The following is a 13257-nucleotide window of genomic DNA, read 5'->3' as shown; positions in this document are numbered from 1 at the left end:
GGATCGAAGCGCTCTAGGTGTAGGCAAATATTTGCCGTTCCCATAAATAAACGCACTAATAAACTAGCGTAAAAGAACGGAGCAAACTGCATTAGTGACATGCTTAAACTATTTAAAATAATGTATTTAGACAGTTTTGGATGAATTTGAATGATAATTTATTTATATGTCTTATATGATGTACAATAAAGGGCTTTTGCCACATTTTAGCATCATTTGTGTATGTTTCCTTGTGATGATTTTCGGATTCACAAGCGTGTATTTTCCCGTAAAATGCTTACATTCTAACGTCATTGTTCTATGACGTCGGGTATCTCATTCATAAAAAAGCATATGACGTGGCAATCTCCGGCGCAGAGATCACATATCCGTTCCGTTCAATACTACGTAACACTACCATAGTATTTACCTACCAAAACGTAGGAACCAATCATATCATATATTACAAAAAAGTCTGGTGCTGTACGTCCCATTGGTTGCTTGAATCATGTGATATAGCTACTGCTGCAGAGCATCTTTGTCGGCCATTGTTGCTTCACAAAGGGGTCACAACAATTCTATAGTTGATTTTATTTAATTATTAGAATATTTTTAGCAGGATTATGAGTAATTTAGTGAAAGTAAGTTAGCTTGCCAACTAAATGCAGCAAAAAGTGCTTTAACAGTGTGTCTTGCGGGTTTTCAACTCCATAACATCGACCCTCCCCCTTTAAAAAAAACATCGAGGCCCAACCGAAGATGTGCGTACAATACTCGTCAATAGCTAGTCAAACCTATTACAAAAGTAATTACTAATTATTAACCTTTGGAGGTTTCATATATACCCAGGTTTAATAAGGTCCCACGCTCCGCACGTGCATTCATATCTGACAAACTAAAGTTACAAAAAAGTCGTTCTGGGCATAAACGAAAGCATACACTGGCATGACCTGATAACTTTAATCTTAGTCTTGAGTTGTGTACTTGACAAGAACTTGGGAACACTACATTAAAAAAACAACAAACAATGGAAATTTATTACAAATTAGGATTTGGGGGGGGGGGGGGGGGGGGATTACTGAAAAAAGAGAATAACCTAGATTCGGTAAGAGCTAAAAATTAATGAGCTTTCACAGTACAAGATGAATAATCTGCTACAACATGCAGTAAACAATTGTGGAAAATGTTTAAACATATTAAACTGAATATGATTTTTCAATTTTCAAAGAAATCCAGAATTTATCCTTCTAGCTAGTCCAGATTAAAAAATTCTTTCATACATTGGCAAAATACAACTTGGCAACTTGTTACACTGACCGCTAACTTCACAAACTATTGGTTCAAACATCTTCAGGAATAATATTCTGCAGAATAGTCTAGAAATAACTAATGTTCTGTAAGTACCAATTCTCGATACATTAGAATGGTTTAATGGTTGTATTTATTTACATGTATAAACAAGGCTATTGCCGCCAATGTGTGTTTTTTTAGACCCAACTTTAATATCATATATGTTTTATGCAAGCATGACAGGTGACAAAAAGTTTGTTTTTTTTTAGTTTGTAAATAATTTATAAAAAAACATTTTTTTATTATTAGGCCAAAAAATATATATATTATGTCTGTTAAGGTTACATGCTTTAAAAAAAATTTAGGGTAGGTAAGTCGGTATTTCCATATTATTTTATATTTTCATTTTATTTTTTGTGACATGATTTTGAGTGTGCTGTTTTGTCTTGTCGTGGTTCGAGTTGGTCCTGGGCCGAGTTAACCCGTAATTTTGATGATTTGGATTATTTCCCTTTGTTATTGGATGTAAAAAAAAAATGAGGAAAATGTTTACTTGGCAAGGCAGGGAAATACCTCCTTAGCATTTGTCACACACAAATGCTTTTAAAAGAAATAAATAGATATAGATAGGTGTAAGAAGATATGGTATGAGTGCCAATGAGACAACTTTCCATCAAAGTCACAATTTGTAAAAGTAAACAATTACAGATTAAAGGTAAAGGTTTCGACACAGAGACCTGGCTAACACTGAACAGCAAGCTATAAAGACATTCAAACTTGGAAACCTAATTATAAAAAACCAGAATCACTACTAAACCACATCAACAGACGACAACCAACCAACTAACATCAGGTTCCTGATTTGGAAAATAGAGTTTAAAAAAACATGACACGACCCTCCACTTCTCCCTATGGTGTATATAAAAAAGAAGGTGTGTTATGATGGCCATAAATGAGACACCTTCCACAATAGTCCTATAACATATGACCTCGGGGGCATTATTTACTATTTCTATTTACTGTTCTGATATTTTTTTTTACTATCAATATGCCACCCGAGCTCAAAAAAAAATAAAAATGAAAATATCAGTATAAAAACGTTAAAAATTGAATAAGAATGCGAAGTCATATGTTATAGGACTACTTCCACAAGAGACATAGAAATTAACAACTATAGGTCCTTGTATGGCTTTTAACAATGAGCAAGCCCATACCGTATATTCAGCTATAAAAGGATCAGAAATGACAAATGTAAAACAATTTAGACGAGAAAACAAACAGTCTAATTTATGTTTAAAAAAATGTTGAATGAAAAGAAAATATGTAACCCATTAACAAACGACAATCACTGAATTACAGGCTCCTGCCTTGGTACTGGCACATACATAGTTACATACATACATTGTAACATACATTTTGTCTCTATTTTTGGCTTTTATTCTGAAGTGCAGTTATTCTCTCGAAGTTATTGTCTTATATTTTATTAAACTAATACACAATGCTTACACATCTATGTTGGGCATCACATATGTACTAAATACTACTATCGACATATTGTCATTTTTTTTTTAAAGTCTACATATTTTTACTGAAATTTTCTGAAGAAATCATAACATTCATTGACATTGAAATTTTATAAAATATTTTATCAATATTATTTTTTATATATATATACTGCAGTTTTCTTAAAGTTTCATCAAGATCTAATGGGTTCTTTCTTGAATTCCTATCAGTTGAACAATAAAATGATGTACAGGTGCGTGTGCAGAGGAACATTTTCTGTATTTCATCTAAAAAAACTTGTGCTTCTGTTTGATTAATTTTAATTTTATCTAAAGATCAGTTACTTGCATGTGTCCATGTATAATCATTAACATAGATGCCAACCATTACGATTTTTCCGTAGTTTTTCCGATTTTGCGATAAAAACTACGCTATTACGGTCAAAGTAGTATAGTTACGGATTCCCAATCATCGACGTTCAATTTTGTAAAACGCGGATTTTTATCATTACTTTTCCGTCCTGGTCCAGTATTTAGGAAACGCCAATGTAATGCTTCCGGTTTCTCGGGAGTTATCAACCTATTGTTGGGTAACTAACTGACTTCCGAAGAGGCAAACTTGCATTTTATTAAGTAGCTTTCCCCCTTTCTCTACTTCTCCTTGACAAAACAAAAATGTTTGAGTCGAGAACATCTGAACAATCAATGAATGGAATACATACTACAGACAACATGTTAAATGACAAATTTTAGTGTACATCACTGTGCAACCACTCATCAGTAATTTTTATTGGTAAATGCACGTTTATGAATGATTACTGAAAACTTTTCAAAAATACGGAAAATTTGATAGTTTGTTACTGATTGTGTCAAAAAGGGGTTTGCATCTATGCAGTAATCAATTAAACCCAAGTGCCTTTCTAAAAATATTATGAGTCACACCTTACTAAGGCTTCATTCTAGTTCTTTATTTAGTAGATAGTGAAAAATGTCAGCAGCTTGGCTATGATAAGTTATTATGTGGCATATAACAAATGCTTATTACCTTTTGGGGCGTAAGCTGAAATTATACACAGTAACATGTAGTAAGAAAATTTTCATTTTTAATTTATTTTTTGTTTATTTGATAGGAAACTTTTGGAGTACACTCAACTAGACCAGAATTAGCATGTCCATCATCTTCAGTTTTGCAACAGTTGGAAGACAGAGGTAATTCATGAATAACATAAATTGTAGAAATATATGTCATGTATGTGCAGTATTTTTAATTGGTTTTTTTTTATATTGATAGCATTACTATATATTTATTAAACTTGAAACAAAAAAGATAAACAATACATTTTCTGAGTAAAATCAGCACAAAAACTTATCTAACTGACATGTCAATGTTCTACATGATATAAGGTTAACAAACATATCATCTTTCATTTATTTTAAATGGTTTTATTATTGCAAAAATCTTTACATTTTTTAAATGAAATTCATGTTGCTTCTAGGTAAAAAATATATTGTTAAAATGAATAAGTAAACTGTATAAATCAAAATTCATTGTAGAATGGAAAGTCAGCTTAAAGAAGAATCTAGAAATTGCCTCAAGAGCTGTGTATCTAGAAGGAAAATGTTCTGAATCTTTGGCCGCTGCTGACTTCACTTCACCAGAAACACCGTTTTTATTTCAGTTAGAGAAAACCATGTTAGATCTGTCATCACCCTCCCTTACTGATGGAGAGTTTTACTGCTCCTTCTTCAAGCTTGATGATGTTTACTACTGTAGATTTTTTGAAAGTGGAGTTCTTCAGGGATATTTCTTATCTGAGGGTATGTTTCATTATTGTTCATATCTACATGTACCATGTAAATTCATACACAGTGATCTACACAATCATGACAATTGTCCTTAGTTTTTTCCCATTGAGTTTTTTTTACTTTTTTACATTGTTTTCATATTTGTAATATGTCTTTGTTATAACATTATTTGAGTAAGGTGTGCAATTAATCTAAAAAAAATAAGGAATTAAACATTCCTTAAAGTATAAACTATTTATCATATGATTAATCATGGTTCTTAGCCATACAACTCATGATTATCATGTTTTTCAGGTATTTATATTTTTGAAGGAAACTCATTTATATCAGTTCTAGAGCAGTTTTCACTATCAACATTATACAATTCAATGCCTCTAAAAATGTTAACACATCATGCAGTTTTATAACAGGTCCTGTTAACATACCATGATTGTGAATAAGGAAATCTAGAAAAAAAAGTTAATAGTGAATAAAACTGATGAATATCTTTTTCTTTTTTTTACAAATTCTGCATAGTGTTAAGATAAATTTGTCGAATCAGTAACATTTAGCATTATTTCAATTTGTGAAAAAATATATTTATTCATTGTTGTAACATTTACAGAAATAAGTTTCTTATTTTTTGTCACTAGGAATGTCTCAGCTTAAAAATTATTTTGAGGAACATCGTTTGGATATGACAAAACTGGTTTGGTTGCAAGTTTCCACTCAAGATGATATAAAGCAGTACCACAGAAGATACACCCTTAAGTTAGAAAGAAAAAGAAGTCATCATTCTTTAAGCAAGTTTACTATTTTAAAATATACACTGAATAAAGACAACTGCATTGGTCATAATTCCATGTTCAGCCTCAAAATTGATAAGCTTCATAGATGGTACCAAACTATGAAGAAAGATGAAACATAGAAGACAATTTATGATAAATAAAAAAATAAAGCCATAAGCAAGTAAAACATAAACAGACATACATAATTATATATGAACAGCACATAAAAAACTTCGAGCTTTTTATAATACAAATGATATGATTTATAAGCTGCTTCCAATAATTTATTTTTTCTATTTTTAAAGAGGATTGTGATTTAAGTTATTAAGAATAGTCTGCATATGCATGCTCCAATTTGAATTTTGTAAAATGGGAGCTTCAGCAGTTTAGTGATTTAATGTGATAATTATCCTGTCAACATTGAGGTTGTAAGTTTGAACCCAGCAAGGTATGTTTAACCTGGACCTACATGTTAAAGCTAATTAGGGCGAGTCAACAACAGCAATCAATCATCTGATAAGAGATATTTCTCTAGTGTATTTTTTCTAGATAATATTCTCATTCAAAAACACTATTCTGTCCTCAACAGCAGTTACACCATAATTTTATAATGTTAGTTTCAAAGAATGAGATTATTGTTTATTATTGTAGGTAATCCTGGTTCAGATACTGGAAGACGATACGTCAACCTTCTTGAAAGAAATAAATCCAGTATTCTTAATTCACACAGAAAGTTGATGGCAAAGGCGCAAACCTCAACAGAATCCTGCCAGTTACTAGGAACAGTGGTAAATGTTATCAAACATAACTCGCACAAAGAAAACAATACTCAAAAAGCCAGGTATAATTGAGATCTTCAGAATTGAAACTTGTATCAATTAATGTTCTTAGTTTTTCTCTAAGGAATACTTGTTAAAATTAGATATAAATTTATCTTTTTATTCAGTTTGAAATTTTCAACTATGTATTTATTTATTTTATTGCAGGAGTAATTGAAGAAAAATATTATTGGTTTAAAAGTTTAGTGTGTAAATGAAAAAAAAAATGACACTTTGAATCTATATACATGATATACTTACCATACTTTTGTTATGCCCCTGCTTTAGGGTGAAAGAAGCATTGTGTGTTACCTTTTACAGTCCATCCATCCATCCATCCCAATTTTTATTTCTGCTCTCTCTAACTTAAGTTTTACTCATCCAATTCTTGTGATACTCATACACAATGATAAGAACCACAGCATGCAGACAATAGCAAAATATGAGAAGGTGTATTTTTGTCCTCAAACATTCTATTTTACTAATTATGTAATTTAAGCTGTTTTCTCTCCTATTGTGGAATAGCTTTTAACATTGTTTATTAATATGTTTAATTGTTCTGAAAAATATAATGCAAGTTTAAGAAAAATGAACATCAAAAAGAAATGTAAATACATTTTTAGCTCACCTGGCCCGAAGGGTTGCTGCCCCTGAATTGGTAATTTTAAGGAAATTTTGCTGTTTTTGGTATTATCTTGAATATTATTATAGATAGAGATAAACTGTAAACAGCAATAATGTACAGCAAAGTAAGACCTAAAAAGAAGTCAACATGACCAAAATGGTCAATTGACCCCTAAGGAGTTATTGCCCTTTATATAGTCATTTTTTTTTAACAGTTTCACAAAATTTGTAAAATTTTACTAACATTTTCCACTGTAACTACTGGGTCAAGTTCATTATAGATAGGGATAATTGTAAGCAGCAAGAATGTTCAGTTAAGTAAGATCTACAAACACATCACCATCACCAAACCACAATTTTGTCTTGAATCCATCTGTGTCCTTTGTTTAGTATTCACATAGACCAAGGTGAGCCTCTAGTTGTTTATCAGATAAGAAAAAAATATTTAATGTATTTGTTTTTGATATATATATGCTATTAAAGGAGAATCTTTGAGACCAGTTTAACATGTTAAAAAAAAGATACTTTACAGTTATATTATTTCATATATTAAATATTATATTTGTAGAATATTATATTTTCAGTTGTCTGAAATTTTAACCTAAAACATATCTACCGTAATATGATTGAAACTAAATATTTCTTTTGTAGATTTCTCGAAGCCTCAGGAGTCTTTCATCCTATTCTCCATATATGGGAAAATACCATACATAACTACCGTTCTAAAGGAGTCCCTGTTGAGAATCCAGAATTTAAATTTATTTTTGATCCACCATCCAGCTCAAAATACACATTATATGACCAGTGCAAAATTATTTCCTGCCTACCAAATGACCACTATTGGAATGAGGGAACCCATGCTCATGTTGGCTGTGGTAGAATGTTATCTATCCGCGATTCTACTGAGAAATATAAGCCTGCTTCTCTTCGTAATCTGATACTTTACCATCACAGAGAATCCAACTACTCTGCTATTTTTAGATTAGTTGACAAATTTCGTAACCCAGAGTCTTCCCCATCAAATTCGCGCCAGAACATCAATGACGACAACATCAACATTGGGGAAAATATGCAAAATTCTACTCCGAGACAAGTAAGACCTAAACGCAAAGCTTTAAATGAAGAGGATATTTTAAGAAACCTTCGAACTGTTAATCCTCTCTTTACAACACACAACAGGGCTTCAGACAATTCCTTGTATGAAAAGTATAAAACAGCACAAACTGAAACTGGAGGTTTATTTTGGCGTGTTCACGAATCAGATATCGATGTCCTCTGTTTGAATGACGTCAACATGACCACTGGATGTTTAATGGAGTCATCTTTTGTTCACATGACAAGGAGAAATGTTGGGAATGTCAACGTATACCATTGCACATGTACACTCTTTGCAACTTTATTACAGCTCGCAACATTAGATGAACAGCCTGACACAGAAATAGATTCTATTAACATCAAATGCTGCCATATAAGGTATTTCAAAGAAATTATTGAACCTGATTATCCCATCTACTTCAGCACAGAAGTTTTTACATCACCAACAAAATCTCAGAAAAGTATAATGTTATCTTTGGCTGCTTTACAAAAGCCTGTAATTTTACTTCTGTCATCTCTTCGAACAAAAAAATTTTCAGTTGTACCAAACAGTAGTCAAGATTGTAAGTTTGTGAATGTTTCCAGAAACCGTGTATCATGCCAGTCCGGTGAATGTAGTGCCATTTACAGTTTTTCTACTCGTAAAGTCATATACTTGTGCGAAACAAGTAATGTTTGTCCTCATCTGCAGGCAATGAAAGACCACAAAAATTTATGGATGAATGGTAATGATATTGAAGAAGACATTGAAGATGAAGATGAGGAAGCATTTATTGATAATGAGGAAGATGAGAATGATTTGGAGGATACTTTTCAACCAGAAACTACTCAAACAAAGAGGGTAAGTTACAAACTACAATCATTAAACCAAAGCAGATATATCTAATTAATAGACAAGAATAACACCGTTCACTCAAACTTTTAATCAAATTGAATTTGCCAGCGTTGGAAATAACATGCAATTACCAACTAAATGCCTACAACACAAACATTTCCTTGATGGACCAAAAATCGTTTTTAAATGAACATAAATACAATAACTGATACAATTGCCCATAAAGTATGATTTTACCTGACTAAAAAGGTTAATCTAAAAAAAATATGGAAGAAATAATTCACATCATGATGTCAGTTTTTTCATATAGTGCTACATACTTTATTTTGTCTGTTATGTTATATTTATTAAATATGTTCACATTTTGTTTTCAGACAAATTTTTTTAATCCGGCAACAGGACTTTGGGATTTCCCAAGTTTGAGTGAGCACAGACCCAAGGAGGAAGATGATCCAGCCTTACAACGAGCAATTAAAAAAAGATTAGCTGTATTTGATGGTGCAGAAGGAGTTGTTCGAGACACTAAAGGGTATTTGACCGGAAACAATCCACTTGTACTCTTTCCTCCTGTATTAGAAGATGGATGTCTTTGTGGGGTAATTTTTTTCTCTATTAAATTTCTACTACAAAATTCTGCGCTAAATGTCACAAATTATATTAGTGCAAAATATAACAAAATTGGAAAACAAAGAATGATGGGTTTTCATCCATGACCAAAAAAATCCAGTACACATAAAAAAAAACGGTACTATTATTGCTGTTCTTTATCTGAAAGGACCAGTGAGGCCTTCAACACAAACAAACAAAAAAAAACAAAAAAAGATCACCTCAATGCAAGTTGAAGATGGCCCCTAGCACTGGCTTGAAAGGAATTCTTTGAAAAAATGATTAGTTGTAACACATCCTAATCAGTCCTGGTCAAAAAAGGACATACTGGAAAGTAGTACATATTTAAAACAAAATAGTTTCTACAGAGAAAGGTAAAACTTGTGTAGAATAAATTTATGTAATTAAGGTATCAGATGAAAGGTGAAGGATTGGTGATCCTTGTAGAACATACAATTTACTGATAATTTTGAATAATACAAAAATATATGAATGGTTCTAAAATTAAGGGCATGTATATTATCACTGGACTAGTATATATTTGTTTAGGGGCCAGCTGAAGGACGCCTCCGGGTGCGGGAATTTCTCGCTAAATTGAAGACCTGTTGGTGACCCTCTGCTGTTGTTTTTTATTTGGTCGGGTTGTTGTCTCTTTGACACATTCCCCATTTCCATTCTTAATTTTATAGCCTGTTTCTCAAATATAAAGTGCCTGGTTTGGTGTATCCGAAATTCTAATAACCAGTGCAGTATGCCTGACTTGTAATTGTTATAAACATGATATAGACAGACTAGATATACATTATTGTTTAAGAGTATCTTAACTAACTTAGCTTCTATGGCAAAATATTTACATGTCATTTAGATTTTAGAATGAAATATCTCGCCAAATTATTTAAAAGGTAATGAGTTGCATTGTAAAAATTAGTAAATAACAGTTATTAGATTGAACCTTTGACAGTTTTAAAAAAAAAAATCTATAATGTCAGATTGCATGAATATCTCAACATTTTATATTTTTTTATTTTTCTGCTTAGTGTTTTCATGTCTAATAAAATGCTTTTAATTAAAGGCCGGCTACTCTGATGATGACCATCCAAATGGGGTATTGACCGAGGTGAAGTACAGGACAGTGGTGTATTTGACTAACGGACCAGCTAGATTTGAAGTGAGAATGTTTTCTAAGTCTTGAGCCATTTTAAATTTAAGAACTATGTGTGCTTTCATTTATTTTTAATTATAAACAAGTTTAAAGAAATTAAAAAGACTTTAAATTTTTGTAGATACTACAATTTTCAATTTAATTTTTATAATTTGCCTATCTCATTGTTTTTCTTAATATCATTCATATCATTGATGAGACAAACAATTAATAGTGCAGATCCAGTGAGGTTATTCATTTCTCAATTTTTAAATTCCAGTGTGGGCCCTTTACAAAGTAATTAAAAATTGTTTATTTTGTTTTAAAGTGTTATATAAATGAATGTGTAGTGCAGGTAGTGTTCAGACCTACAAAATTTCATTTTAAAAAAACAAGTTTATCCGACAAAATGCTCCTAACAATCGATTCCAAGAAATATTTTATATGACCCTTACCTGTATAAATTCACTATTTCTTTTATGCAATTATTAGTATGAACATAGTTAAATCAAAAGTTATGATACTTTATTTTAAACAGTATATTTCCTATTCAACTGATGTAGAAATAATATACAGATACTTGAATTCCCTGATGAATCAGAAACAGATTAAATCTATATTTTGGCTTAAACTATTTAGAAGAAAAATGCAATTTGCTTTTCCTTCTTTTTCAGGTACTTGGTAGGAATTGCTTGGCAGCAAATGCAGAGTGCCAAGTTCAATATGGTGGATCTTCAGACAGCCTCCATTTTCTTTCAAAGGAAACTGCTGCAGGAGATGAGATTGGCTGGGATTTTGTAGATCATGCATTGAACACTCATGTCACTTTCAGTGCATATTGCAAAATCATGAGCAAAAAATACAGGAGAAATTTTCTTAATTCAGCTAAATTTATGTCCCCTCAAACATTCATTGCTTGGTGGTTTTCATGGAGTAGTAAATTCAAGACTGATTTCAGAAAGCCTTGTTCTATCTGCAAATACAACCCAAAATTCTTAGCATGTGATGGCACTAAAATTGGTATTAGCTTTAAAAATGCAGATACAGATCCAATAGAAAAACCAACTTCAACAGAAAAAATTGACCCATGTCACAGAAGAAATGATCGTTGTTTCTTGAATTTCAATAGCGAAGAACAACCGGATGCTATAATAAGAAAATGCAGAGATCACCTTGCATACACATCAAAAAAAGCACTTGGACAATTAAATCAGACATTAGAATTTGAAGAAGAACTCATTAGAAATACACTCCTTATTGAAACAGTTTCTGGTCAGTGTTCAAACATCATGCGCAAATTTGTATGTAATGAGTATCATGAGTCCGTACAGAAAAAATTAGCAGTAATATTCAAGTTTTTGTCAACAAATCATTCTTTGTCATCATTGATTCCTTTTCGCTACACAGATCTTTTGGATTCTATTTTGTTGGAATTGAGAACATCTACACAAAACCACAGAATAAATTTGATATCTGATTTTTCTCCAGAAATTCGTGATACTTTATATGCTGCTTTACCTTATGAACAGTCATTTTCTGATGTTATTTCTTTATTTCAGTATCTTGTCCTAAGAATCCAACGTATAAGAGAAAAGAATAAAGATCCAGCTCCTGCAGTCCGTCAGCCATCTACGTACAATCCTGAAAGATATGGTGCAGCTTACTACTTTACACCCAGTGGAGAGAAGCTTAGAGACATTCCAATTTATACCATGAATGAAAATGCACATTCAAAGAATTATGATGACCCACCTACTAGGTCTGATGAGCAGTGTAATAAGATATACCCCGAGGTCTCCAGACGTGGTACTACCTACTTATTTCTTTGGTTTGACCCTAAGCACTATGGTCATTGTTATGGTTTTCATATCATTCCAGGATCTGAAGGGAGGAAAGACCCTTTCTCTTCTGCCTATTCATACTTAGAACATGCTCCAGAAGAGGTATTTTATGATTTTTCATGTCAGTTTGAGGAGTACTGTCTGAACAGGGAACCTGGTTTCTGGGAGAATACCCGATTTTGGCACGATTTATTTCATGGCTACAGTCACAAATGTCCTTTCTGCTACAAATCCCAGAGAATTTGTCCATTGCAGGGCTTGAACACGGAAATATGTGAGCAGTTCAACTCATTCATTCAGAAAATCAAATATTCTGCCAGATCTATGTCATTGGGAAAATTTTGCTTTTACCTTCAATACATGATTCATCAGTGGTGTGAAATGAAACGCTCGTCATTTGAACAGAGATGTGATATAGCAGCTGCATATTTAGCCTGAATTGACAACAACAAATATTAGATACACCTAATCTGGTCATTTATACAAGTTTGTTTTTCTTTGAATTCAGACAATATAAAAATAATGAGAATTGGTATGATTGCCAATGAAAAAGCTATCAACCAAAGTCCAAGAGCTGTGCATGTTAGCAATTATATTCCACCATATGGCCTTCAACAATAAGAAGAAAAAAATTAAAGTACATTCTATGGTGTGAACAAAAAATATATGGTACGGTATGTGCATTTTCATTCATGGCATATTGGTTTGTAAGCAGTGAGGATAAACAAAAGGTTAAGTAGAAAAGTATATTGTCATAACAAAGAATTATTTTTAAATAAATATGAGAGAAAAAATATTAAATGGGGATGATTCTTCAAATATAATGTGACAAAGATCTGTGTTGATTTTGAGAACAGTTTGTTAAATAAATGTCAATTTTTTTTCAATATGATGCTTCCAAATAAATTCTGAATTTCAGTTTTTTTCTGACAGAAATTTGAATACAGAGAAGT

The 13257-nt window shown here is 31.9% G+C and overlaps 1 protein-coding gene across 2 annotated transcripts; it reads left to right on the top strand.

The window, feature by feature from the left end:
* The first annotated feature begins 486 nt into the window (after window positions 1-486).
* LOC139484846 (uncharacterized) lies at window positions 487-13098 on the top strand. 2 transcript variants are annotated; one of them, XM_071268844.1, is made up of 9 exons: window positions 487-620; window positions 3902-3980; window positions 4326-4589; window positions 5210-5359; window positions 5996-6185; window positions 7438-8722; window positions 9091-9312; window positions 10395-10490; window positions 11138-13098. In XM_071268844.1, the coding sequence occupies exons 1-9, from the start codon at window positions 603-605 to the stop codon at window positions 12740-12742; spliced, it is 3909 nt and encodes a 1302-aa protein (XP_071124945.1). In that variant the 5' UTR covers window positions 487-602; the 3' UTR covers window positions 12743-13098. The 2 variants fall into 2 exon arrangements, with proteins under 2 accessions (XP_071124945.1, XP_071124946.1); XM_071268845.1 differs by lacking the exon at window positions 487-620 and having other exon boundaries at window positions 4451-4589.
* The last annotated feature ends 159 nt before the right edge of the window (window positions 13099-13257 follow it).

Source organism: Mytilus edulis, chromosome 8 (genome assembly GCF_963676685.1).
Source record: "Mytilus edulis chromosome 8, xbMytEdul2.2, whole genome shotgun sequence".
Lineage (NCBI taxonomy): Eukaryota > Metazoa > Mollusca > Bivalvia > Mytilida > Mytilidae > Mytilus > Mytilus edulis.
The sequence above is the reverse complement of the archived record's forward strand: the minus strand, read 5'-3'. Positions and strand labels throughout refer to the sequence as shown.

Coding starts and splice junctions, on each gene's coding strand:
- LOC139484846 (XM_071268844.1), top strand. Junction 4,590..5,209: donor GGGATATTTCTTATCTGAGG/GTATGTTTCATT, acceptor TTTTGTCACTAG/GAATGTCTCAGCTTAAAAAT. Junction 10,491..11,137: donor ACGGACCAGCTAGATTTGAA/GTGAGAATGTTT, acceptor CTTCTTTTTCAG/GTACTTGGTAGGAATTGCTT.